At 36.3% G+C, this 25,339-nt stretch overlaps 1 protein-coding gene across 3 annotated transcripts in view; it reads right to left on the bottom strand.

Annotated features, from left to right (window-relative positions):
* SOS2 (SOS Ras/Rho guanine nucleotide exchange factor 2) overlaps positions 1-25,339 on the bottom strand; it is a 107,667-nt gene that overhangs the window by 37,481 nt on the left and 44,847 nt on the right. For all 3 annotated transcript variants that reach the window (XM_084980926.1, XM_084980937.1, XM_021101439.2), the window contains 7 exons: positions 24,560-24,658; positions 14,094-14,221; positions 12,776-13,431; positions 11,795-11,876; positions 10,025-10,147; positions 4,075-4,178; positions 1,212-1,434 (listed from right to left, as the gene is read on the bottom strand). In XM_084980926.1, the coding sequence (XP_084837052.1) occupies positions 1,212-1,434; positions 4,075-4,178; positions 10,025-10,147; positions 11,795-11,876; positions 12,776-13,431; positions 14,094-14,221; positions 24,560-24,658 (1,415 nt within the window). The remainder of the gene's footprint in view (positions 1-1,211; positions 1,435-4,074; positions 4,179-10,024; positions 10,148-11,794; positions 11,877-12,775; positions 13,432-14,093; positions 14,222-24,559; positions 24,659-25,339) is intronic.

Here is a 25,339-nt window from a genome sequence, read left to right on the forward strand (position 1 = left end):
TTGTAACCCACTGAGCCACAAAGGGAACTCCCAGTGTTTTATTTTAAAAGGAGCTCCTGAATGCAGAAAAGTTTTTGGTAGAATGATAGTGTTACAGGTTTCTTTTTCGACCAGGGTTGACAGACGGTTATCTGCAAGGCTTGCCCTCTTTTTTTGCAAGGCTTCTACTCTTCACAGGAGCCTGGGTTGTAAATGAAAGAAGAAAGCTTAAGTTAGGAGGAAGGAGAGAATAGAAAGAGGCTAATGCACTGGGAAAGGAAAGTATTTAAAAAAAAAGACAAGCTGACAAAGCAAACTGAAAAGAGAGAAGACTGTGGTTAGAAAGGAATGAGATGTGTGAGTTAGCAATTTTGGAATAAAATTTAGCGTGATGGTAAGATTTAGAATATGACCACTTTTTGTGCCTGACTTGGAGTAGAGAATGTCACTGGAAGTGATAAACCCATGAAACTAAAAGATTAAGTTGTAAATGAGTGACCCATGTAGACACAGGGCAATGGCCAGAACTGCTTTATATATAAAGACAAATGATGGGATACAGATAAAAGTAAACAGCCAAGAGTATTTCTAGTGATCCTTACAAATAAAATAGTTCAGAAATTTTCAGTATTATGGTTTGTCATCATTCTACTTAAATGATGTAGAAAAAACATACTTTTCTTTAAAGTAGATATTGACTTCAAATAAAGTATTTGAGATTCCTTAAAATCTAAGAAATCTTACTCCTTTAAGAATTTTGTGGAATTCCCATCATGGCTCAGCAGAAACGAATCTGACTAGTATCCATGAGGACACAGGTTTGATCCCTGGCCTCTCTTAGTGAGTTAAGGATCTGGCGTTGCAGTGAGCTGTGGTGCAGCCTGCAGACGCGGCTCGGTTCTGGCATTGCTATGGCTGTGGTGTAGGCCAGTGGGCATAGCTCCAATTAGAGCCCTAGCCTGGGAACCTCCATATGCCGCGGGTGCAGCCCTAGAAAAGACAAAAAAAAACCCCAAAAACCAAAAACCAGAAAACCAACATGTGATAAGACTTTCACCTGCAGAACAGACAGTAGTTAAATACTATGCTATGAGCTTTCTTCTCAGCCCACAAGAAAGATATTTTTACTTATGAATTAAAAAAAAAAAGACTCATGAATAATTTTCAAAATGTTCTGAAAATAGAGGTGTTCAAGGTTTTTGAAAACAGAGCAGCAAATTAATGTTGTCTACCTGTAGAGATCAGATTCCAAAAGTGTTAGCTGACGTGCAATTTCTATTGGATGAAGTGTCATGAGATCAAATGTTTCAAACTGTCCTGGTCTACTGATATGCCATTCAATTGGGGGAGGTGGGCTTTCAAAGGTAATATTATGGCTTATTCCATTTGCCTGAGCTTGTTTCTTCCTCTTGATAATCTTAGCAATTGACTCTACCCATTTCTTCATAGCTTTCCCTAGAAAAAGACAGACAAAAATGCCTTTTATTTGACAGATGTAAATTCAAATCTTCACACAATCTTTAAATTTCATCCACATTCAAAAATTATCAACCCATGGCCACTTTTTGTTTCCTCTAACCCCACTCATAGCCTCCTTCCACTCCTTTTGTTATTTCAAAGCAAGTCTGAGATGTCACATCATTTCATTCACATTTAAGCATGAAATCTAAAAGTTAAAGACTTAAAAAAAAATATCACATATAAATATGATAACTTCTTAATATCATCAAATATCTAATTTAGTATTCACATTTCTCAGTCTGTCTCCTGTTTCGGTTTTTTTTTTTTTTTTTTTTTTTGGTCTTTTTGTCTTTTTTAGGGCATCTGGAGGTTGCCAGGCCAGGGGTCTAATTGAAACTGTAGCTGCTGGCCTACACCAGAGCCACAGCAACGCCAGATCCGCCAGATCCGAGCAGCGTCTGTGACCTACACCACAGCTCCCGGCAATTCTGGATCCTTAACCCACTGAGCGAAGCCAGGGATAGAACCCGCAACCTCATGGTTTCTAGTCGGATTCGTTTCCGCTGTGCCTCGACAGGAACTTCTGTTTTCTTATAGTTGGTTTATTTGAATTAGGTTCTGAACAAGATCTACACATTGCATTGAGTCAATGTGTCTCCAGGTCTCCTTTAATCTACAGGTTCCCCTTTTATCTCTCATTTGTGCTTGTAATCTTTTTGTCTTTTTTTTCTAGGGCCACATCTTAAAAAATGGCATACGGAAATTCCCTGACAAGTGGTCGAATTGGAGAAGCAGCTGCCAGCCTACCCCACAGCCACAGCAATGCAGGATCTGAGCTGTGTCTGTGACCTATACCACAGCTCATGGCAACACCAGATCCTTAACCCACTAAGCATGCCAGGGATCAACCCATGTCCATGTGGATACTAGTCAGGTTCATGATTGGCTGAGCCACAAATGGAACTCCTATGCTTGTAATTTATTTGCTGTAATTCAATCACTTGCGGTGTTTCCCATCTGAATTTTGCCAATTCCATCCCTATGAAGTCATCTGCCATGTTTCTCTGTCCTTGTATTTTCTGTAAATTAACACAGAGGGATTTGATCTGGCCCAGGATAAACTTTTAACATATTTGTAAGAATGTTTGTAAGAATGTTTCCAACCCAAGGTACAATGTCTCTCTTTTTACTAGAAGTTGAGAAATGGTAATATTCTATCATACCTTCTTCATTTATTAGCTGCAATACTTCTATAAAAACTTATCGACTATTTGGTTATCATGAGGTATAACTTGTATAAGACAGGCTTTTAAAAAAACATTTACTTGTTTTACTCTGTATTTTAGAAGCCTCTTAGACCACATATAGTGTTTTCAATAAGAATATTATTTAAAAATTAACTTAGTACTATAAACAATTAAAAATTAACTTAGTACTATAAACAATTTTAAAGGACACATGATAAAAATGTGTTTTAAACATCTCAAAATTGAAACAAAGGAATCACAATCTCTATGTTAAGTTAAATTCCCCTTAAAAACAAGCAGGAGATGAAATAAGCTAGACTTAATGATTTTTTTTTTTTTCTTTTTAGGGCTGCACCTGCAGCATATGGAAGTTCCCAGGCTAGGAGTCAAATTGGAGCTACAGCTGCTGGCCTATACCACAGCCACAGCAAAGTGGAATCTGAACCTGGTCTGTGACCTATACCACAACTCATGGCAATGCTGGATCCCCAACCCACTGAGCGAGGCCAGGGATCAAATCTGGATGCCCATGGATACTAGTGAGATTCGTTTCTGCTGAGCCACAATGGGAACTCCCAATAATGATATTCTTAATTAATGCACTATACTACCAGAGAAAACATGAACTTTCTTGATTCAACCACATACATTTGATAACATGTACATTTGTGTAATGTTCCCTGCCTACAGTTTCATCTCATGGGCTGTATTCTAGAATTTTAGGTAGAAAACTCCAAAAATACACCAAAAACTTTGTCCAAGGGAAATAAATATTATTTAAGACACTGTTAACCATTTAAAACTAAAGAATAAGATTAAGGTGGATAATAAAACATAAAATTACATAAATATTTAATTAAAGGAATGATAGTCATGAGATGAAAGAAAATTAAAAGGCTTAAATTTATTAAAGAGGAGTTTTTACTTCTTGAAAAGATTCTTCTAAAAAACCTGAAAGGGCAAGGTTCTAAGACTTCAGACTTACTTCATATGTAAGCTTCCTGGAGTTTATAAAAGCTATTCCAAATGTTATTTCTGCTTTTTAAAAGTGAAAAATAGAAGTTCCCATCATGGCTCAGTGGTTAATGAACCTGACTAGTATCCAAGAGGACATGGGTTCGATCCTTGGCCTCGCTCAGTGGATTAAGGATCCAGCGTTGTCGTGAGCTGTGGCATAGGCTGGCAGCTATAGCTCCGATTCGACCCCTAGTCTGGGGACCTCCACATGCCGCGGATGCAGCCCTAAAAAAAAGACCAAATAAATAAATAAGCAAATAAATAAATAAATAAAAGTGAAAAATAGTTTAGCTTCCTAAATTAAAAGTCACAAATTTTTTAAAAAACTCATGTGCAACAGAAGAGTTAATCAAACCTTTAAATAATATACCTCTTACACTTGAAATGAAGGATTCTAGTCTTTCAAGCAACTCCAAATCTCTTTCAAAGTCATAAAAATGATGTTCAACCCAGTGCCGAAACACATTTAAGATCCTGACAAAAAGGAAAGAAACACTTTTTAGAGAAACTCAAGCATTAGATTATATTTCTTTCACTTCTCTAATGCCGTGGTGATACCTTTACACACAAGGACGAACATAAAACTCAAGAGTCTCTAATTTGTATTAAATTAATACCTTAAGTTCTTCAATAATAGGAAGACAGCATGTCTCCAGACTTTAATATTCAAAAATTATACTTTCAAAAAAATTTATAAGCATAAAAATTGTGGCTTCTGTACTTAATTATCCATTTATGTTCCAGAAAAGTATTTTCTTTATTCATGTACAGAAAATTCATACTTTATTCAGTATAAAAGCTACTTTAAGTTCTTAAATTGTAAAAGGATTTTTTTAAAGATCTAAAATTTGATGTATTTCCCACATAAAATGGAAAACCAACTAAGATTCAGTGTACTTGGATCTAAATTCAAGTACTTTTATCAAATTTCTTTGTAATGTGAAGATAGGTTCAAATTATTTCAAAAGACAAAAATATTTCTGACATAGAGCTATTTGGTTCTGCAATGCCTCAAAAATAATGACTTATAACCTTGCAAACAGAGATTTAAGCAATCTAAACAAAACACTCCATTCTCCACCACATCAGTGTAAATGAATTATATTAGCATTTTTTTTCCTTCATTATTTCAAGGAATGATTATTTCTAGGTTAGCTTCCCATCACCCCCACAACTGTCAGACAAGTTTTTCTCCCAGACTAAAAAAAAATTTACATTACCAATGCTTTACTGTAATAAAACAAGTGCTTGGTTATCTCAGTGACATAGAGAATATTTCAAAGAAATCACAAAATTGTCTGCTTCTAGGCTAGCACTAGTTTTCAAATAACTTTGCTTCCACTTTCTCTACTTCCTAGTTTCTTGGAATCAAATTAAGTCCAATTAAATAAATTAAAAATCATGCAAAAGAAAAAATCTGATAATTAGATTTCATCAAAATCAAAACTTTCTGTTCATCAAAAGATATTGTTAAGAAAAGTAACAGACAGAGAGTTCCCTTAAACCACAGTGGATTAAGAATCCAACATTGTCACTGCAGTAGCCTGGGTTGCTGCTATGGACACGCTGCCGGCAGCTGTGATCAAGAATAAATAAATAGGAGTTCCTGTCATGGCACAACGAAACGAGTCCAACTAGGAACCATGAGGTTGCAGGTTCAATCCCTGGTTTCACTCAGGGGATCAAGGATCCAGCATTTCCAGGAGCTGTGGTATAGGTCACAGATGCGGCTTGGATCTGGTAGTTCTGTGGCTCTGGCGTACACCGGCGGAAACAGCTCCAATTCGACCCCTAGCCTGGGAACCTCCATATGCCATGGGTGCGGCCCTAAAAAGACAAAAGACAAAAAAATAATAATAAAAATAAAAGAATAAATAAATAAAAGTAACAGGGAGTTCCCGTTGTGGCTCAGCGGTAACAAACCCGACTAGAATCCATGAGAAAGTGGGTTTGATCCCTGGCCTCTCTTAGTGGGTTAAGGATTTGGTATTGCCATGAGATGCCCTGTTTCAACCCCTAGCCTAGGACCCTCCGTATGCCCCAGGTGCAGCCATAAAAAGACCACACACACACACACACCCCTGGAGTTCCCACTGTGGCTCAGCACAAACGAATATCACTAACATCCATGGAGGACACAGGTTTGATCCCTGGCCTTGCTCATTGGGTTAAGGATCCAGTGTTGCTGTGAGCTATGGTATAGGTTGAGATGTGGCTCAGATCCCGCATTGCTGTGGCTGTGGCACAGCTCGGATTCAACCTCCAGCCTGGGAACCTCCACATGCCGCTGGTGCAGCCCTAAAGAGATGAAAGACAAAAAAAAAAGGGGGGGGGGGAGTTCCCCTCGTGGAGCAGTGGTTGACGAATCTGACTAGGAACCATGAGGTTGTGGGTTCGATCCCTGCCCTTGCTCAGTGGGTTAACGATCCGGCGTTGCTGTGAGCTGTGGTGTAGGTCACAGATGTGCTCGGATCCTGTGTTGCTATGGCTCTGGTGTAGGCCGGCGGCTACAGTTCTGATTGGACCCCTAGCCTGGGAACCTCCTTTTGCCACAGGAGCGGCCCAAGAAATGGCAAAAAGCCAAAAAAAAAAAAAAAAAGGTAACAGACAAGCCAGAAAATGGGAGAAAATATACGCAAAACATTTATCTAACAAAAACTGGCATCCAATCCTACTCAACAAACTACTACAACTCAATAATGAAAACACAACTCAAAAATATAGGCAGAAGATTTCAGTAGATTCTTGACAAAATAAGTATGAACAACCAATAACAGACAATAAAAAGCTCTCAACTTCATTATTCATCAGAAAAACACAAATTAAGAAAGAGATACCACTATACCCTATACCCTACCTGTTTATCTAGGGTATAAAGATTGACATCACTAAATGCTGGTAAGGATGAAGAACAACTGCAACTCTCAAATATTGTTGATGAAAGTGTAATATATAGTATAATCACTTTGGGAAAAGATTTAGCAGTTTCTTTGAAAATGAAACATACACCCACCCTGTGACCCAGCCATCACACTCTAAGTTATTTACCTAAGATACATGAAAAATATTTTCATGAAAGACTTAAAAAAATAAAGTTTATAATGGCTTAATTCATAATAATCAAAACCTAAGAAGAATCCAGTGTCCTTCAGTAGGAAAGTGAATAAACGAACTGTGGTATATTCATAGGATACCACCTCAGCAATAAATAAAACAAATACTGATACAAGAAACAACATGCTCAAAAGCATGTTGAGTACAAGAAGTCAGATAACAAGAGTACATATGAATCCGTTTATACGAAATTCTAAAACAGGTAAACTAATCTACGTAGGAAGACGAAAGCTGTATTGGGCAATGAGAACAAAAATTGATTAGATTGGGCATGAGGGAACTTTCTGGGGTGATAGTAACATTTTATACCTTGACAGGACTTTGGATTGTAGAGATATATTTATTAAAAAATCAAAGTACACTTAAGGTGTGTGTTTCATTATATACACATTTTAGAACAAGAGAACAATAAAAAATACTGAAATATTTATTAACAGCAGATCTAGGTGGTATATTTATGAGTGTTTACTATAAAATTCTTTCAACTTTAAAATTTTGTAACACAACGTTGTAAAAAGTTACTATCATTATAAAAATTACTATCATTGCTAACAATTTAACAAATTTAACACCTTGGCTTGGATTTTAAAACCACTGTCAACTCTATCCATTCCATATAGTAATCTCATTCACTACTATTAGCAATACAGTGTCTGCATTCATCGAGTAATTTTCCTTACCTATTTCCTCTGCACTTATTCTCATTTCTGCCCTCTTGCCTTTGTTCATACTATTTCCCATGACCATGAAGATCAACAATCACCTTTCTGTCTATCTAAATCCCATATGTTCTTTGGGGGCAATTTTAGGTTTTACCTCTTCCAAAATGCTTTCCACAATTATGCTAGCCTAATCTTAGGTATTCCTGAAATTTTACAGGGATGTATTTTTCTAAGTCACTTAAACTTTTTTTTCTTTTTTTGGCCATTCTTACATGTGGAAGTTCCCAGGCCAAGGACTGAACCTATGCCACAACAGTGACCTGAGTTATAGCAGTGACACCAGAGCTTTAACCTGCCAAGCCACCAGGGACTCCCAAACACTTAAACTTTTAAAGTAAAATAATATATAACTATTCATGTACCCTTATCTCCAATAAAATCATAATATCACAGTGGCAAAGTGATATTCTGTTATTTTTGTATTCACCATAGTTATAAGTACAGAACTGAGAACACATAAAGTGCTTAGAAATAAAGAACATACATGGCTGAGAGTCTAAGATTATATTCTGCCCTAATATGCAAACTTGTAAATGTATGCCTCATGTTAAGGGGCTTAATTTGAGTGTAGAGTAGTACAAATGCATCATAGCTAACAGAAAAAAATTAATTACTTCTTTACTGCTCCTGGGTAAATAATGTCATCTTTCTATACAAAGAATGATATATTAAAAGATTTGGCTGAGAGACATATAGCTGGGAGCACTATCATTCCTCTAAAACTGCATTTGTGGAGTTTCCGTTGTGGCGCAGTGGTTAATGAATCTGACCAGGAACCATGTTGCGGGTTCGGTCCCTGCCCTTGCTCAGTGGGATGATGATCCGGCGTTGCCGTGAGCTGTGGTGTAGGTCGCAGATGCGGCTCAGATCCCGCGTTGCTGTGGCTCTGGCGTAGGCTGGCGGCTACAGCTCCGACTGGACCCCTAGCCCGGGAACCTCCATATGCCGCAGGAGAGGCCCAAGAAATGGCAAAAAGACAAAAATAAATAAATAAATAAATAAAAATTAAAAAAAAAAACAAAACTGCATTTGTTTGTAGCAATTATCCTGGAAAATAAATAATTAATATATGCAATTTCAAAATTGCAATTTATTGGACAAAATTAATTAACCTAACATTTACAGACAAAAAAACTGAGATCATATACAATTAATAAGATATCTCAGTTTTTCCATGGAAAAGGGTAGATAATATTTGGTTTTCACTAGGACTATAAATAAATTTAATCAAAGGAGCTTCCAAATTTCTTATTTTTTTATTTTTATTTTTTTGTCTTTTCAGAGCCACACCAACAGCATATGGAGGTTCTCAGGCTAGGCGTTGAATTTGAGCTGTAACTGCCAACCTACACCACAGCCACAGCAACTTGGGATCTGAGCTGTGTCTGCAACCTACACCACAGTCCATGGCAACACCAGGTCCTTAACCCACTGAGTGAGGCCAGGGATCAAACCTGAGTCCTCATGGATACTAGTCGGGTTCATTTCTGCTGAGCCACAAAGGGAACTCCAGCAGCATCCAACTTTCAATGCTTAGTGGTAAAACAAACAAACAAGCAGGCAAGCAAGCACTGGCTTAGGAAATTAGTTAAAGATTTGAATCCTACCTTACCATTCCCTTTATATGACCTACTTCAAATTACTTTATCCTGCTACATTTCGAGTCTTTTTTTTTTTCTTTTCTTTTTTTTCCTTTTTAGGGCCACACCCATGGCATTTGGAAGAGCCCTAGCAGGCTAATGCCACAGCAACTGAGGATCCGAGCAGCGTCTGCAAACCATACCACAACTCATGACAACACCTGATCCTTAATCCACTGAGCAAGGCCAGGGATTGAACTTACATCCTCATGGATACTAGTCAGGTTCTTAACCCAGTGAGCCACAACAGGAACTCCCTTTTCAAGTCTTTCTTATACAAGGTGGAAATGGTAATTGTGTTGTGAGGACAAGATAAAAAAGATAAAGCACTCTGACACACAGAAGAACTTAACAACTGGCAGCTGCTGTTACCAAATACATCTTTAGAAATTACTGAAATGACGTTTTAAATAAAATAACTAGTATATCTCTCTCTTATGGGAGAAGAGTAGGGAAAGAACTAGAACTTTCATAAATATTACAAACTGTAGAAAAGCCCAGGATTACTAGATGATCATAATTGGACACAAAGAAAAAAAGGGGAGGGGGGAGGTTGACCGTAGACAAATTCATATGAAATTTAAAAATTTTTACTTAATAGGCATCCTAGTCTGTAAGCATACCACCACATGCTAGAGAAATCTGATGCATAACACAGTATATTTTAATTATATTTCTTCAAGAAATTAAGAGTAGCTTCATTCAGAAAGAGTTTTGGAAGTTTAACTTAATTGCTATGAAATTAACAATAATACCTTCATGCGAATTAAGAGGTAAGAACTTTTATGCTAACTATATATTGAAAATTAAATGGTACACAAAAAATATAATATTCAGGCCAAACCTAAGTTGTACTGGTTGGACGTATTCCTTGCGAAATCTTTTAAGGTCTGCACTGATAGGCTGCTCGCCTTTCTCTACTGCCAATTTATCTGCTTCAGTAGGTTCTGGCTCTGGAATTTCAAATCTAAGAAGAAAAGCAAAATGAGAGAAATTTTTTTTTATATGTAGAAATGGGAAGGATTTTAAATACAGCAGGAAAAAACTTTAAGCAAACTTCCTACCACTTATGTGACAAATGCAATTACTGATAAATTTCTTTTAAAGCATTACATATTATAAAAAAAATCACCCTATGGCTATATAGTCCTAAGGCTTTATATTCTTACTTTTACGAGAAAAAACTTCGATAACTAACACTGACCAACACAGAAAAGGTCAGTGGCAAAGATTCAAGAAAAGAATCTATTAAGAGTATGATATTTTTAAAGAACCTAACAGAGATAGCTTATCTAATAATCTGTCCTTAATATTTATTAAAATGAAAGTAAATATACATTTATTTAAATAAATGAATATTAATCCATAAAGAAGACCCACACTGAATTTTAAATAATACTTTAAAAAGATAGCTAAGTGCATGGGTTAAAAAAAAAAAAATCAAAGTTTAAAAAAAAAAACCCTTTCCCAACTATAGAAAATATAGCTAAAATATAAGTCTACCATGTACTTTCCTTATTTTGGACATGGATAGGCAATGAAGTAAATCCTCATAACACATTATACTGACTCAGTCTGGTATACTTAGTTTCACTGAACAACAAACATAATGACATACGTCAAGATAAAATTCTGGTAGTCAGTTTTAAAATGTTCTTATTTTGAAGTCTGGATTTTGTATTTTGACACCTATAAAGCATTTAAAGTACCACTAATACACTCATTAAAAAGGAAAAACTCAAGCAGAAACTTAATTTTAAAAATAAAATCGAAATAAAAGAAATATTTTTTTTAGGTCTAATAATGATATTGTGACTATGCCTTTAATAAGAACACTTATTTTTTTAGAAATACAGATGAAAGAAATATGTTGTCAAAGGTTTACTTCAAAAGAATCCAGGGGTCAGGGTGTTCAAACCAGTAGGGAAACAGATGAAACATGAGTTGATAATTTTTTATTTTTTAAAGGCCACAAATGAGGCATATGGAAATTCCTGGGGCTAGGGGTCAAATTGGAGCTGCAGCAGCTGGCCCCATGCTATAGCAACACCTGATTCGAACTGCATCCATGACCTACCCAACACCTTGCAGCAACACCTGACCCTTAACCCACCAGGCAAGGCCAGCATTGAACCTGCATCGTCATGGACACTATGTCATGTTTTTAACCCGCTGAGCCACAAAAGGACTCCAAGCTGGTAATTACTGAAGCTAGATGATGGACAAATGGGATTTATTATATTTTTCTACTTACTCTTATGTATGTTTTGAAATTTTCCACAATAAAAAGTTTGTTTAAATAGTAAAAAGTCTCTTTTAAGGAAGTATTGTTTTATTCAAGGAAAAAGTTTCATTGAAATTATAGTTTTTTAATCCTCTAAAACTGGGTCTTTCTGATTACAACTATAAAAATTGCTAAGACCTGAAAAGATCTTTGTTATAAACAGGGATTTCAGTAAGTGAACTGTTTGAGGAGAAGAATAACTTGACTGCAAATTTAAAGTCAAATAAATTATGTTTAAAAACTGAGTATATATACTAGGTTCTTAGCACTTTGCAAGGTACAAAATAGTTAAATTTTAACCAAAAGCAAATAGATGTGACATATTCTTACCGTTCAATCAGTAAGCTTAGCAATTCCTGTGGTTTACAAAATGAACGATACGTAGTAAGAAAAGTACGAACAAAATTGGGATCTGAAAAGGCAGAACATAAAACAAGTTGCATGTTCAATTTATTTAGTTTAATTAATTCAAAGTAGCATATTTTGGAGGCCTTCCTTTTTCCTTTTATTCTGGCTCCTTCCACTGTTGTGCTTCCTGACAATTGTGGTATTTCTGGGTTTTTTTTGTCTTTTTAGGCTGTACCCATGGCACACAGAAGTTCCCAGTCTAGGGGTCGAATCAGAGCTGTAGATGGACCTACAGACATGACAACACCAGAACCGAGCTGCATCTGTGACCTACACCAGTTCATGGCAACAATGGCTCCTTAACCTACTGAGTGAGGCCAGAGATTAATTATGCATCCTCATGGACACTAGTTGGTTTCTTAACCTGCTAAGCCACAACAGGAACTCTCAATTGCGGTATTTCTCGATAAAGAATTTTTTTTTTTTTTTTTTTTTTTGTCTTTTTAGGGCCACACTTGTGGCATATGAAGGTTCCTAGGCTAAGGGTCTAATTGGAGCTGTTGCCGCCGGCCTATGCCAGAGCCACAGCAACACGAGATCCAAGCCACATCTGCAACCTACACCACAGCTCACAGCAACGCCAGATCCTTAACCCACTGAGTGAGGCCAGGGATTGAACCCGCAACCTCATGGTTCCTAGTTGGATTTGTCTCCGCTGGGAACTCTAGGATTGTTTCTTGGTAAAGGATTGTTTTCAAATTCAACATTCATGAAAATAAAATTTTTATATCTAATAATTAATGAATTTAACATTACAGAGATAACTACTTATTTCTTTTGATTCTGCAGCGTTCTTTTTATGTTTTAAAGGCAATCTTTTTTTTTTTTTTTAAGGCCTTAACATTTTTGAACATTCTTGAAAAGGTTTTAGATTCTCGGCCCTACATAATTACTTTCACATACCTGCATACATATGATAAGTTAACCTTTCAATTAATTTCACTACAGTTCCTCCTTTAATAATGGGGATTCCACTTCTACTTTGCAAGTTGTCTTCAAAAACAATGTTTTCTTCAGAGTCCTTTACCACAAAACGATACACTTCAGGACTTGGTAATCTCAGTGGTTGTTCATTTTCTTCCTTCAACAATACTGAATCTAGCATTCGATCCAGAGTACTACGATAATGAAGAGAAATAAGTGCTGCCATCCAATTACTTTTCTCTTCAGCAGACTTAGCAGCGAATATTATGCTGTTTTCATCTTTGGATACTAATTCAAAAGCATGTTTGTACTCACAAGTATCTTCTTTATCACATATTTGTATTTTCCTCATGACAAATTTTTCTTTTAATCTGTATTCTGCATTACTGTATCCTGGAAGGCGTGACTGGCTATGATTGGGTTTGCAACTAATCATTAAGCCATCAAAAAGAAAAATATGTCGTTCATGTTTAGCACCAACTCTTGTCAATGGGCCTTCCATAATAAATTCATTACAACACTGTCCAATATCTTTGCCTTCCCAGCCATCTATGTTTTTCTGAATTTCATTCATTTTTTTAATAGCCAGGTGTTTGCTTCTTAATTGACGATTATAAAAAGGGCAAACAGGATCCCTAAAAAAAAGAACAAGATAAATTTAGCTTATTCAATGGCTAAGCAATCTTAATTGCTTTAAGTATAAACTACTTCAAATCAAGTAAAAAAACATATTAAATAACCAAACACTAGATTTTGCATACAGCATTTACTTTCTTCTGATAACTTTCCCACTAAATGATACATGCCTCAATTTCATTACTGTGAAAGAGAAATAGTAGAGACTCTAGATGTCATTCCTAAAACTGATAAGCATGAGAATTACCGTCATGCCTCAGCAGAAACAAATCTGACTAGTATCCATGAGGACACAGGTTCAACCTCTGGCCTCACTCAGTGGATTAAGAATCTGGTGTTGCCATGAGCTGTGGTGTAAGTCGCAGATGCGGCTTGGATCTGGCATTGCTGTGGCTCTGGCGTAGGCCAGTGGCTACAGGTCCGATTCAGCCCCTAGCTTGGGAACCTCCATATGCCACAGGAGAGGCCCTAGAAAAGGCAAAAAAAACCCAAAAAACAAAGTCAGTTTTAAAAAACTAAAAGACCAAAAGAAAAATGTAAAACAAAAGTATAACTTTCAAGAATGCAACTATCACTATAAGTAACACTTCTTTAGAAAACTAGGTATCAGACGTAAATGAAGTATTGCAGAAGCATTATATTTTCAACAGTTTGCAATTACCCAGGTCGGCGTCTAGGTGAATGCTGCTTGTAAATTCGGTCCATACTACCTTGGAGGTTCAAGAGAGCTGTTATAGCTTGGTTCAAACACTCTCTGTCTTCCTGCTCTTCACTACATGCTTTCAATTGCTAAGAAAAATCAAAAAGAAAAATTAAACTTCCATTGTTCAAGTCTTTCCCTTTCTCATAATTAGAAGCAGCAACAAATAAACTTTAAATTCATTTTAAATATACTGACTAAAACAACTATAATTTATATAATTATGTATGCCTCCTGATCCTTCAAACCAACCCTCATTCTACATATGTAAATACAATAGAGATGTAAAGTATTATTATCATTGAAATCAGAAAAAAAAACCAACTGTGATAACCCTTTGGACATTTTTCGTGTATATAAAAATAGTTTAAAATATGTAAAACATAAAGCATTAAAATTACTTTTGTTAGGTAAAAATAGAGAAAGTAAGATAAACTATATTATTTCACATTCTCTAATATTTAAATTCTTAAGTTTTAGATATTTCTAAAGGTGTGCACATCTTTGTTATACAACACAATCAACTATGCTAACTTTAGCACTTCAATCTACCATAAACTTTTCTACAGGTAGCATCTAAGATTCAACTGATATTTTTTACAATATAAAATTCAACTATTCTAGTAAATATCAAAAAAAAATCATGAAAGTTAATATCTTATCTTACTGATCCTTACAAGTAAGATTTATAATTAAAAACTGCACTGTTGGAACTCCCATCATGGCTCAGTGGTAAGGAACCCAGACTAGTATCCATGAGGACTCGGGTTCGATCCCTGGCCTCTCTCAGTGGGTCAAGGATCTGGTGTTGCTATGAGCTGCAGTATAGGTCATGGACCCAGCTTGGATATGGCGTTGCTGTGGCTGTGGCATAGGCTGGCAGCTACAGCTCAAATTCGACTCCTAGCCTGGGAACTTCCATGTGCTGTGGGTGCAGCCCTAAAAAGACAAAAAAAAAAAAAAAAAGCACTATTAATTCTAACACCTCTGGCTTTATTTCATATATCCAAAAATTTCTCTTGTATCTCACTCTCAAAATGGAAGAAAACGTACCTTATAATAAATAATTTAGATTGGAGGATGCTCCAGTGTTTCATTTGAAAGAAGTGTTCAAAGTAGAGCATTATAGAGATTATACAGATATAATAACATTTATGTGAGAATATGAAAAAATTATAATTGCTTCAGAAAATTGTTTGAAATGTACTCTATTTCGTGATCTTGAGCTACCTTTCTAGAAATTCTGTGACAAATTTTCCTTATGTTCCAAGAACAATCTGAAAACCATTCAGCAACAGTTCTTCCTTAGCAAAGAAATCAATGGACATTGTTTAGGTACTAGGTCCATTACTTTTCTTTATATGTCTAGAAACTATTTTTCATATGGCACACAGAGCCATCTTACATTTTTCAAGATACTTGTAGAAGTCTTGCTATCAAAGATTTGCATATAAATAAAGTGACTACCATCAAAACTAAAACCTTCACCTTTTTTTGGGGGGGGTCCTTTTTTTTAGGGCCACTCTCATGGCATATGGAGGTTCCCAGACCAGGGGTCTAATCGGAGCTGTAGCTGCTGGCCTACACCACAGCCACAGCAACGCCAGATCCAAGCTGCGTCTATGACCTACACCACAGCTCACAGCAACACCGGATCCTTAACCCACTGAGCAAGGCCAGGGGTCGAACCCACAAACTCATGGTTCCTAGTCGGATTCGTTTCCACCGTGCCACAATGGGAACTCCCTTCATCTTTTAGATTTAAGAAATAAAAAATTGAAAGGATGAAAGAAAAAAGATAAAATACCACAGGAAATCTGAAAAGTAATCAGCGCTTGATCATTCTGAGTTCTAGAGGCAAAAATTACTACCAAATCATTTAGTTTGCTGTTTTAAAGATTTCTTACAAAAAGACTCTTTTTTGGCTCCATTCTAAAATACTTCCTTAGTAAATATGGGTATTGATGATATAAAATGCTTATTTAGTTACAGGTTTTTTATTCTTACTGCTTTTTTGATCCGAATTTCCAAATTACTCACCAATAATGAGGTTCTACCAAAATGAGAACTGCTTTTCAATTTAAGTGTAAGAGAATACTAAATTTTTACTGTCCACTTGTTCTTAAGGCTGTCAAATTCTTTCATATAAATGGCCATGTTATTTCTAAATATCCATGAATAATTACAGTCTTCAAAGAGAAATAAATTCAGGATATTTAAAGCATAGGACTTCCTAGTGATAAAAGTAAGTATACAGAGCAATGACCTTTAACATAAATGGCTCTCTACATATCTGCCTCTGTCCCTCCTTATCTACCTGGTGAATTTAGTCTCTATGATACAGTTCAAATGCCTTCTCCCTATGAAGTTTTTTCCTTCTTTCTCTCCCTTAATTTTTTCTTTTGAAATAATATCAAATTTGTAGAAAAGCTATAAAAATAATACAAGTAACTCCAGTATACTCTGAGTCACCAGTTTTTATTTGTTTTTCTTTTCACTGCCCCACCTGCCACATATGGAAGTTCCCAGGTTAGGGGTCCAATCGGAATCAGAACTGCAGCTGCTGGCCTACAGTCAGAGCAACATGGGATCCAAGCCATGTCTGGGACCTACACCACAGCTCACAGCAACGCTGGATCCTTTAACCCACTAAGTGAGACCAGAGATTGAACCAAAATCCTCGTGGATACAAGTAGGGCTTGTAACCAGCTAAGCCACAACAGGAACTCCCCGAGTCACCAGTTTTTAACACTTTGCCCCAAATGCTTCACTATTCTGTGTGTGACTGAATGTGCACTTCCTCCCTGAACTATCTGAGAGAGGCTGTGATACAATCCTTTCAGTTCCTTGCCGAGTAAGGAGAACCACTGCTAAACGGAGTTGTTTTTTGGACTATCAGAAAAATTCAAACATATCACAAACTATTCTCAAATAGTTTTTACTCCTTTACTCCTTTAGTATTTCAGCAGTGTGTCTTAGAGCAAAGATATTCTTCTATGATACAGTGATCAACTTCAGGAAATTTAATATTAGTAATGTTCTATAATCTAATTTACAGTACATACCCAATTCAGTTAACGTCCCAATACTGTCCTTTAGGGTAATCTTCCCCCCAATACAGGTTCCACAAAGTGCTGTACTTAGCTGTCATGCTTCTACTGTCTCTTTTAAGCTAAAGTAGTTCCTCAACACTTGTCTGTTATGGCTCTCCCAAATAAATAACACCTACATACCAGAATGGTAGGATAAACCATTGCATATCCACACCCATATAAGTTTTTTCCTAACTTTCCTAGTCAGAGTTAACTATTCTACCTCAGTAATCCCACAGTACTACTTCTGTTACGCACTTATTATAATGTAATTATCTGTCTGATGTTCATCTTCTTTACTAAACCACGAACTCCTTAAAGCTTGGGAATATATTTCAATCATTTTTAGCATAGTACCCACACAATGGTAGGTACCCAATAACGTAATCAGAATGAGTGAATAATTTTGTTAAGTATTTAGACAAATAGCAACAATGAACATTTATTAAGGTCTTGTTCTATGCATATTCTTTTTTTTTTTTTTAGGGCTGCACTTGGACATATGGAAGTTCCCAGGCTAGGAGTTGAATCAGAGCTGCATCTGCTGGCCTATGCCACAGAAACAGCAATGCAGGATCCCTGAGCCACTGATCAAGGCCAGGGATCGAACCCACATTCTCATGGATACTAGTGGGATTCATTTCCACTGTGCCACAACAGGAATTTGTGCAGATTCTTTTATGCCTTAGCTTATTTTAATATTTGTGACAACTCTGTAAGATAGGTACTACTATTCTATGCATGTTACAGATGAAAAAACTGAGGCACCCAAGATGAATGGCAGAATCTATAGTCAAACCCAGGAACTCTGACTTTAGGGTTCATATTCTTTGTACACTATTACACTAACTCTCTACAATGACACCAAACACAACTATGCAAAATACTACACTATACCAAAATCTGATGACCACCAGTTAAAGGGGTGAAAAACGAACTGGATAATTACATTGTTTAAGAACTAAAATGAAAGACAAAAAAAAAAAAAAAATGACATTAAAAAAGTAATAATTAAAAAAAAAAAAAAAAAAAAAAAAAAAGGAGTTCCTGTCGTGGTGCAGTGGCTAACGAATCCGACTAGGAACCATGAGGTTGTGGGTTCAGTCCCTGCCCTTGCTCAGTGGGTTAACGATCCGGCGTTGCCATGAGCTGTGGTGTAGGTCTCAGACGCGGCTCGGATCCAGCGTTGCTGTGGCTCTGGCGTAGGCCGGCGGCTGCAGCTCCGATTCGACCCCTATCCTGGGAACCTCCATATGCCGCGGGAGCGGCCCAATAAATAGCAAAAAGACAAAAAAAAAAAAAAAAAAAAAAAGACATTAAAAAAATAAATAAATAAAATAAAAAAGAACTAAAATGAAGTAAATGTGCTCTGGAAAAGACGCTGGAGAGAATAAATGCCCTTACAATATAAGCTTTATACTAAGTAATAAAGTGGAAGTGATCTTTCATTAATGTGTCGTATCTCACAAGCTTGACTGAAAAATATATTCCTTGCTTACTTGGTAATCATTATTCTCAGTTGTCTTTAAGTATATCTGGCCCAAGGTTTTACATTTCATCTAAGTTCTTAACTCTATGAGACTTCACTAAAATACTTAGATACTTCTCCTGAATTTCTTTTCTTTTCTTTGTCTTTTTGCTATTTCTTTGGGCCGCCTCTGTGGCACATGGAGGTTCCCAGGCTAGGGGGTCTAATCGGAGCTGTAGCCGCTGGCCTACACCAGAGCCACAGCAACGCAGGATCCGAGCCGCGTCTGCGACCTACACCACAGCTCACGGCAAAGCTGGATCGTTAACCCACTGAGCAAGGGCAGGGACAGAACCCGCAACCCCATGGTTCCTGGTTGGATTCGTTAACCACTGCGCCACGACGGGAACTCCTCTCCTGAATTTCTATAAAATGATGTTTCTATTATAGATATGTGTACCTAAAACAAGGGAAATTATAATAAATTATGAAGGAGTCTCTAATTCATTATGCTGGGAGTTCAGTCTAGATGTAAAGTAATATATGTGATCAACTCTTTTTTCAGGAATAATAAACTTCTCTTGGGAGTTCCTGTTGCAGCTCAGCAGTAACAAACCCAACCAGTATCCATGAGGACGTGGGTTTGATTCCTGGCCTCGCTCAGTGGGTTAAGGATCTGGTGTGGCCGTGAGCTGTAGTGTAGGTCACAGATGTGACTCATATCTGGCATTGCTGCGGCTGTGGTGTAGGCCAGCAGCTATAGCTCCGATTCGACCCCTAACCTGGGAACTTCCATATGCTGTGGGTACTGCCTTAAAAAAACAAAAAACAAAACAAACAAAAAACTTCTCTCTAGACTTTCATGAAAATAGAATTTTAGCAATTTGGTGGGAAATTCAACTCATCAAAACCTCACTTTTCTTTATGTGCTTTTAAAAAATGTACATTATCTTCCTCCAGATGTCCTTAAGTGATGTGTCAATAATGAAAGAGTAAATATTAGGTAGTAAAATATTCCTTGGAGTCTTTATCAAGAGTCAGAATATTTCTTTCAATAAACATTATCTCAAGATCTTGATGTTATGAATACACTTACACACATACACAAAAGAATACAAAGACAGGGACAAAGTAAATGTTACATAATGTTAACAGTTAGTCAATCTAGATGAAGGGAGCTCACTATACTATTCTTATAACTTTTTTCTGTGTTTCTCAAAGTAGGTTTTAAAAGTATTACCTAAAGAAACTCAACTGTCTCAATGAAATATTGGCTAATATTTCCCAATGAACCTCATTAAAGTTATTAATAATAGGTCTTCCTGTTAAGCTTTAAACTAAATTAAGATGGATTAAGCACTCTTAACAGGAGAATCTTTATTTTCATTACTAAATTTCCAAGGAATGACCAGATTTAGAGAATAAAAGAATGTTACTTGGTTTTAAATAAACCAATTCTAAAGTGAGAGTCAATATGTTCTTGGTAACAGAAGGATAAACACAGATTTTGTTGCTTAGAATATGAGAAGTATACTATAGAGATTTATAAATCAGTCTTTTTCCTCTTACATAAGGATTGAAATATATATTAAGAAAAATACTGAAATTTCCACCGCAGCACAGTGAGCTAAGAATATAACTGATGCATGCAACAGCTCAGGTCGCTGTGGAGGTGCAGGTTCAATCCCCATCCAGTTCATTGGGTTAAAGGATTTGGCACTGCCAAATGGCACTGCCAAACCCAATGGATTCGATCCCTGGCCTGGGAACTGCCATATGCCGTGGGTGTGGTCATTGAAAAAAAAAATCTAAAATTTAGCTGAGGAAAATAAGCAAATGAAAGCCGTTTATGATTAACCCCAGAGAGACTTAAATTGGAAAAGAACAAAAAAGAAACATATTACCTTTTAAAATACAAACTTTAAAATATTGCTACAAATAATAATAATCTAACAATGTACTGTAAAATAATTTAAGGCATACTACATATCAAATCCTATAATTTCTCACAATGTAGTTGTTTTTCTATCTTGCTAATCATAAATTCTAATTCTGGGAAAGAAAATTCAAGTAATACTTAAATACCATGTCCACAAATACATATCCCTTGGTATATGACTGAGGCAGACACCTCCAATTAAAACTACCATAAAACCACTCCAGGACTGTGTTATCTATTCCCAAAGGACATAACAGCCTTAAGTCACACTGGTCCAAACTGCCTTCTTATGGTTCTTGTCCCAAAACAAGCTTACATGAAATGAAATCTCTTTTGGATGAGTACTTAAGCCCAAACTGTATCACAAAAAGGCAATCTACAGAATGGAGAGAATATCTACAAATGATATAGATGATAAGGTATTAATATTCAGAATATATAAAGAACTCCTATAATACAATCACAAACTACAAACAAATTCACAAAAAAATGGCCAAAGGACCCGAACAGACATTTCTCCAAAGATATACAAGCAAATGAAAAGCAAATGAAAAGATGTCCATCTCATTAATCATTAGGGAAATGCAAATCAAAACCACAATCAGATACCACCTCGCATCCATAAGGATGGCTACTATCAAAATTAAAAATTTAGAAAATAATGAGTGTTGGCAAGGACATGGAGAAACTGAAACTCATGTGAGCTGTTGGTGAGAATGTAAAATGGTATAAAACTGCTATGGGTTATCATACACTGCTTTCTCAAAAAATTAAAAATAAAATTACCCTATGATCCAACAATTCCACTTCTGAGCATATATCCAAAATAACTGAAAGCAGAGTCTCAAGGCCATATTTGTTCATTGATATTCAAAGCAGCATTTTTTTTTAATAATGATTTTTATTTTTTCCATTAGAGTTGGTTTACACTGTTCTACTAATTGAGTCAGATGTCCAATCAGCAATATATGTTTCCAAATATGTGACAGTTGTGCTTATGGTGTAATTATGTAATTGCACCTTATATAAGTTAAAGAAATATAAAAAAGATATTTATAGGAAAACTCAATCAAGTAATTTTAAAGGCAAGTCTTTTTTTTTTTTTTTGGCTGCACCTGGGGCACATGAAAGTTCTCAAGCCAGGGATTGAATCCAAGCCGCAGCTGTAACAATGCCAGATCCTTAACCCACTGTGCTGGGCTGGGGACTGAACCCACACTGACATAGAGACAACACAGGATCCCTAACTTGCTATGCTACAGCAGAAACTCCTTTTTTTAAAAAAAGCAAGTTTTTTAAAAAAGGTATAGGGAAGATAATAGTAAAAGATTTGTAAAAATTATAAAAAACTTAGATTCTGCCCTCAGACTACTTTACGAGCATCTTCACGTTTATGTACCACCTAAAAGAAATGGATAATAGAAATCATAATGACAATTTTTATGACAAGCAAGATTTATACTCAAAGAAAAGGGTTTTTACCTTAAGTCAACCAATTAGCATATAAATACCTATAAATGTCCATTCGTATGGGTTTTATGTGTTTATTAAACTGTACATATTTCTTTCTGATGCTTTGATTTTTAATTAAATGATCAACCACTAGTCCCAATCACAGTGGCTAAGAGTACTTGGAGTACAGCAATTAACTGGTAGTAAACTGTGGCTTCAGGATGAGTCAGGTCATCCTGATTTTAAACGCAGACCTCAGGGACTTTAAAAACCAATCATCCAATAGGGGAAAAAAAAAAGCATCAATTGTAGTCAAGCCACAATTTTTTTTTTTTTTTTTCTATTTCTTGGGCCGCTCCCGCAGCATATGGAGGTTCCCAGGCGAGGGGTTGAATCAGAGCTGTCGCCACCGGCCTACACCCCTACACCACAGCTCACGGCAACGCCGGATCCTTAACCCACTGAGCAAGGGCAGGGACGGAACCCGCAACCTCACGGTTCCTAGTCGGATTCGTTAACCACTGCGCCACGACGGGAACTCCCACAATTTTTAAATATTGGTAACTGTTAGAAAGCAACTATAAGACTATAGATAGGATTTCCAATTAGACATGAACATAATCTAAAAAATTTTAGGAATCCAAATATACATCTGGAGGTGCAAATGTATTATTCATATGACGGCTACAGTCCTTTTTATGAGTTCTTTATGGATCCATTAGTCTCCATAGTGATATAATAAAATCAAATTGCCCATCTATATGGGCACAAAAGCTGGTGAACTCCAGCCTCACTCATTATGGGTAACAAGACTTCATAAAAACAGAATTCTTGAGGTAGGGATTCATTAGAAATCATCAAATGGGAGTTCCCGTCATGGCGCAGTGGTTAACGAATCCGACTAGGAACCATGAGGTTGCGGGTTCCGTCCCTGCCCTTGCTCAGTGGGTTAACGATCCGGCGTTGCCGTGAGCTGTGGTGTAGGTTGCAGACGCGGCTCAGATCCCGCGTTGCTGTGGCTGTGGTGTAGGCCGGTGGCTACAGCTCCGATTCAACCCCTAGCCTGGGAACCTCCATATGCCGCGGGAGCGGCCCAAGAAATAGCAACAACAACAACAACAACAAAAGACAAAAGACAAAAAAAAAAAAAAAAGAAAGAAATCATCAAATGAATTCTTTGCCTAGATGCCTACAAATTATTAGAGTTATTCTGGCTTTTATTTTAATTTTTACTAATGAGTGAGATGGAAAAAATTTTATAAATAGATAAAAGCCTTATAAAAGGTTATCCAAAAGACCAATAAACCTATTCTCAAGTTCATTAATAATCAATAAAATAGAAATTCAAAATACTATAAATACACCATACGACAGAAATTTAAAAATACGTAAATATGCATGGAGATATCACATACAATCTGGTAGGAGTGTAAACTGTATAACCCACTTTGGAAAACTGCCTGACATCATCTATTAAATTTGAAAATATGCACACCCTATGACCAGCAACTTCAATCCTGAGTATATGCTCTAGAGAAACAAAAGGCATGCACATGTGTGGACCATGAGATATAAAAAAGAATGTCCATAGTAAGAGTTATCATTATTAGCAAAAAACTGTTGTTCATCAACCAGAATAGGATAAACAAGTCATGATTTATTCAAACAATGCAAGAAAATTGAACTAGAAAACATACAATAACATCAATGAACCTTACGAATATAACATTCAGAGATACAAGACATAAAATAGTATATATATACTATGATCTAATTGATATAAAGTCCAAAAGCAGGCTACATATATTTTTAGTTATATATAGATAGGCAGCTAAACTGTAAAGAAAAGCAAAAAAGTAGCTGCTATTAAAGTCAGGGCAGTGGTTTCTTCTGGTGAGCTTACAAATTACATTTATTTATCATAAAACATATTTATATTTTTACACTTTTTTCTAAGTATGTTACATATCATAATAAAGTTAATACTATATAGTAGAACCTTTAGGAATTCAATATATTTTTATGTGTACTAACCTTTGCAAAAAAAAATCTGAACAGGCTGCCGAAACCAACAACTCAGTATAGTTATAGGATCTATATGTAGATAAAGATAGGAATGCTATAGACAGATACAATATCTATATATATAGACAGTAGTGCTTTAAGGCTTCAAAGGATGAATAATAAAGAGACCACATCACAGATCTTATCCGTGAAATGAAACTCTTTGATTTTACTGTAAATTTATTTTCTTGACAAGTTATAACAAGATGGAAATTCAGAACAATGCTATGTATAAAAGTTATTAATTACTTATATAAGAGTTAAAGTATTGTTACTGTGTGTCTCCAAAACCAAAATAACATTTAAGATACTTTATTTTTAGGAATAAAAAGTATTAAATATAACATTAGATAAAAAGTTGTAAGTTTCATAAATGCAAGTTTTTTTTTGGCTTAGGAAATTTTCACCTTACCTTTAATAATTCAAAATAGTGCCAACAATGATACACTGGCACCAACATTAGGCGGGGAAGAACATAGCGAACTGCCTCTTTAAAGCCATCAGCAATGGACTGCAAAGCAAAAAGACATAACAGTTTATCTCTGATATCAAGGCTATATAACAGCAGTGCCTAACACAAGTAGCTTTGCAGAATATAAGACCTAGGGAGTTCCCGTTGTGGCACAATGGGAGTTCCCCCTGTGCTAGGGCTATGCATTCATTATTCCATTTAATAATTCTCCCATGAAGGAGCCTCTGAAAACAAGTAGTATGTGTTACTTATTCTTGTATTGCTGTTGAAGGTAAGGTTTAGAGAAGTTAAATAACTTGTCAATATACAGAGTGACAGTTAAATCAGTACTATCCCATAGAACTTTCTGCATTGATGGAAGTATTTTGTATTTGCACCATCCAATCTGGCAGCCACTGGCCCCATGGGGCTCCTTCAGCATTTTGAAGTATGACTAGTTTTGGGAGTTCCTATTGTGGGTGCAGGGGAAATGAATCCAACTAGTATCCATAAGGATGTGGATTCGATTCCTGGCTTCACTTAGTGGACTAAGGGTCTGGCGTTTACATGAGTTGTGGTGTAGTTCACAGATGCGGCTTGGATCTGGCGTAGCTGTGGCTGTGGCTATGGGGCAGGCCGGCAGCTATAGCTCCAATTTTACCCCTGGTCTGGGAACTTCCATATGCCAACGGTGTGGCCCTAAAAAGCAAGAAGAAAAGGATACAAGATACAAATGCATCA

This window comes from Sus scrofa, chromosome 1 (genome assembly GCF_054392235.1).
Source record: "Sus scrofa isolate SSC_HxYL_T2T_F1_AM1 chromosome 1, Sscrofa_HxYL_maternal_Yorkshire_Landrace_v2.0, whole genome shotgun sequence".
Classification (NCBI taxonomy): domain Eukaryota; kingdom Metazoa; phylum Chordata; class Mammalia; order Artiodactyla; family Suidae; genus Sus; species Sus scrofa.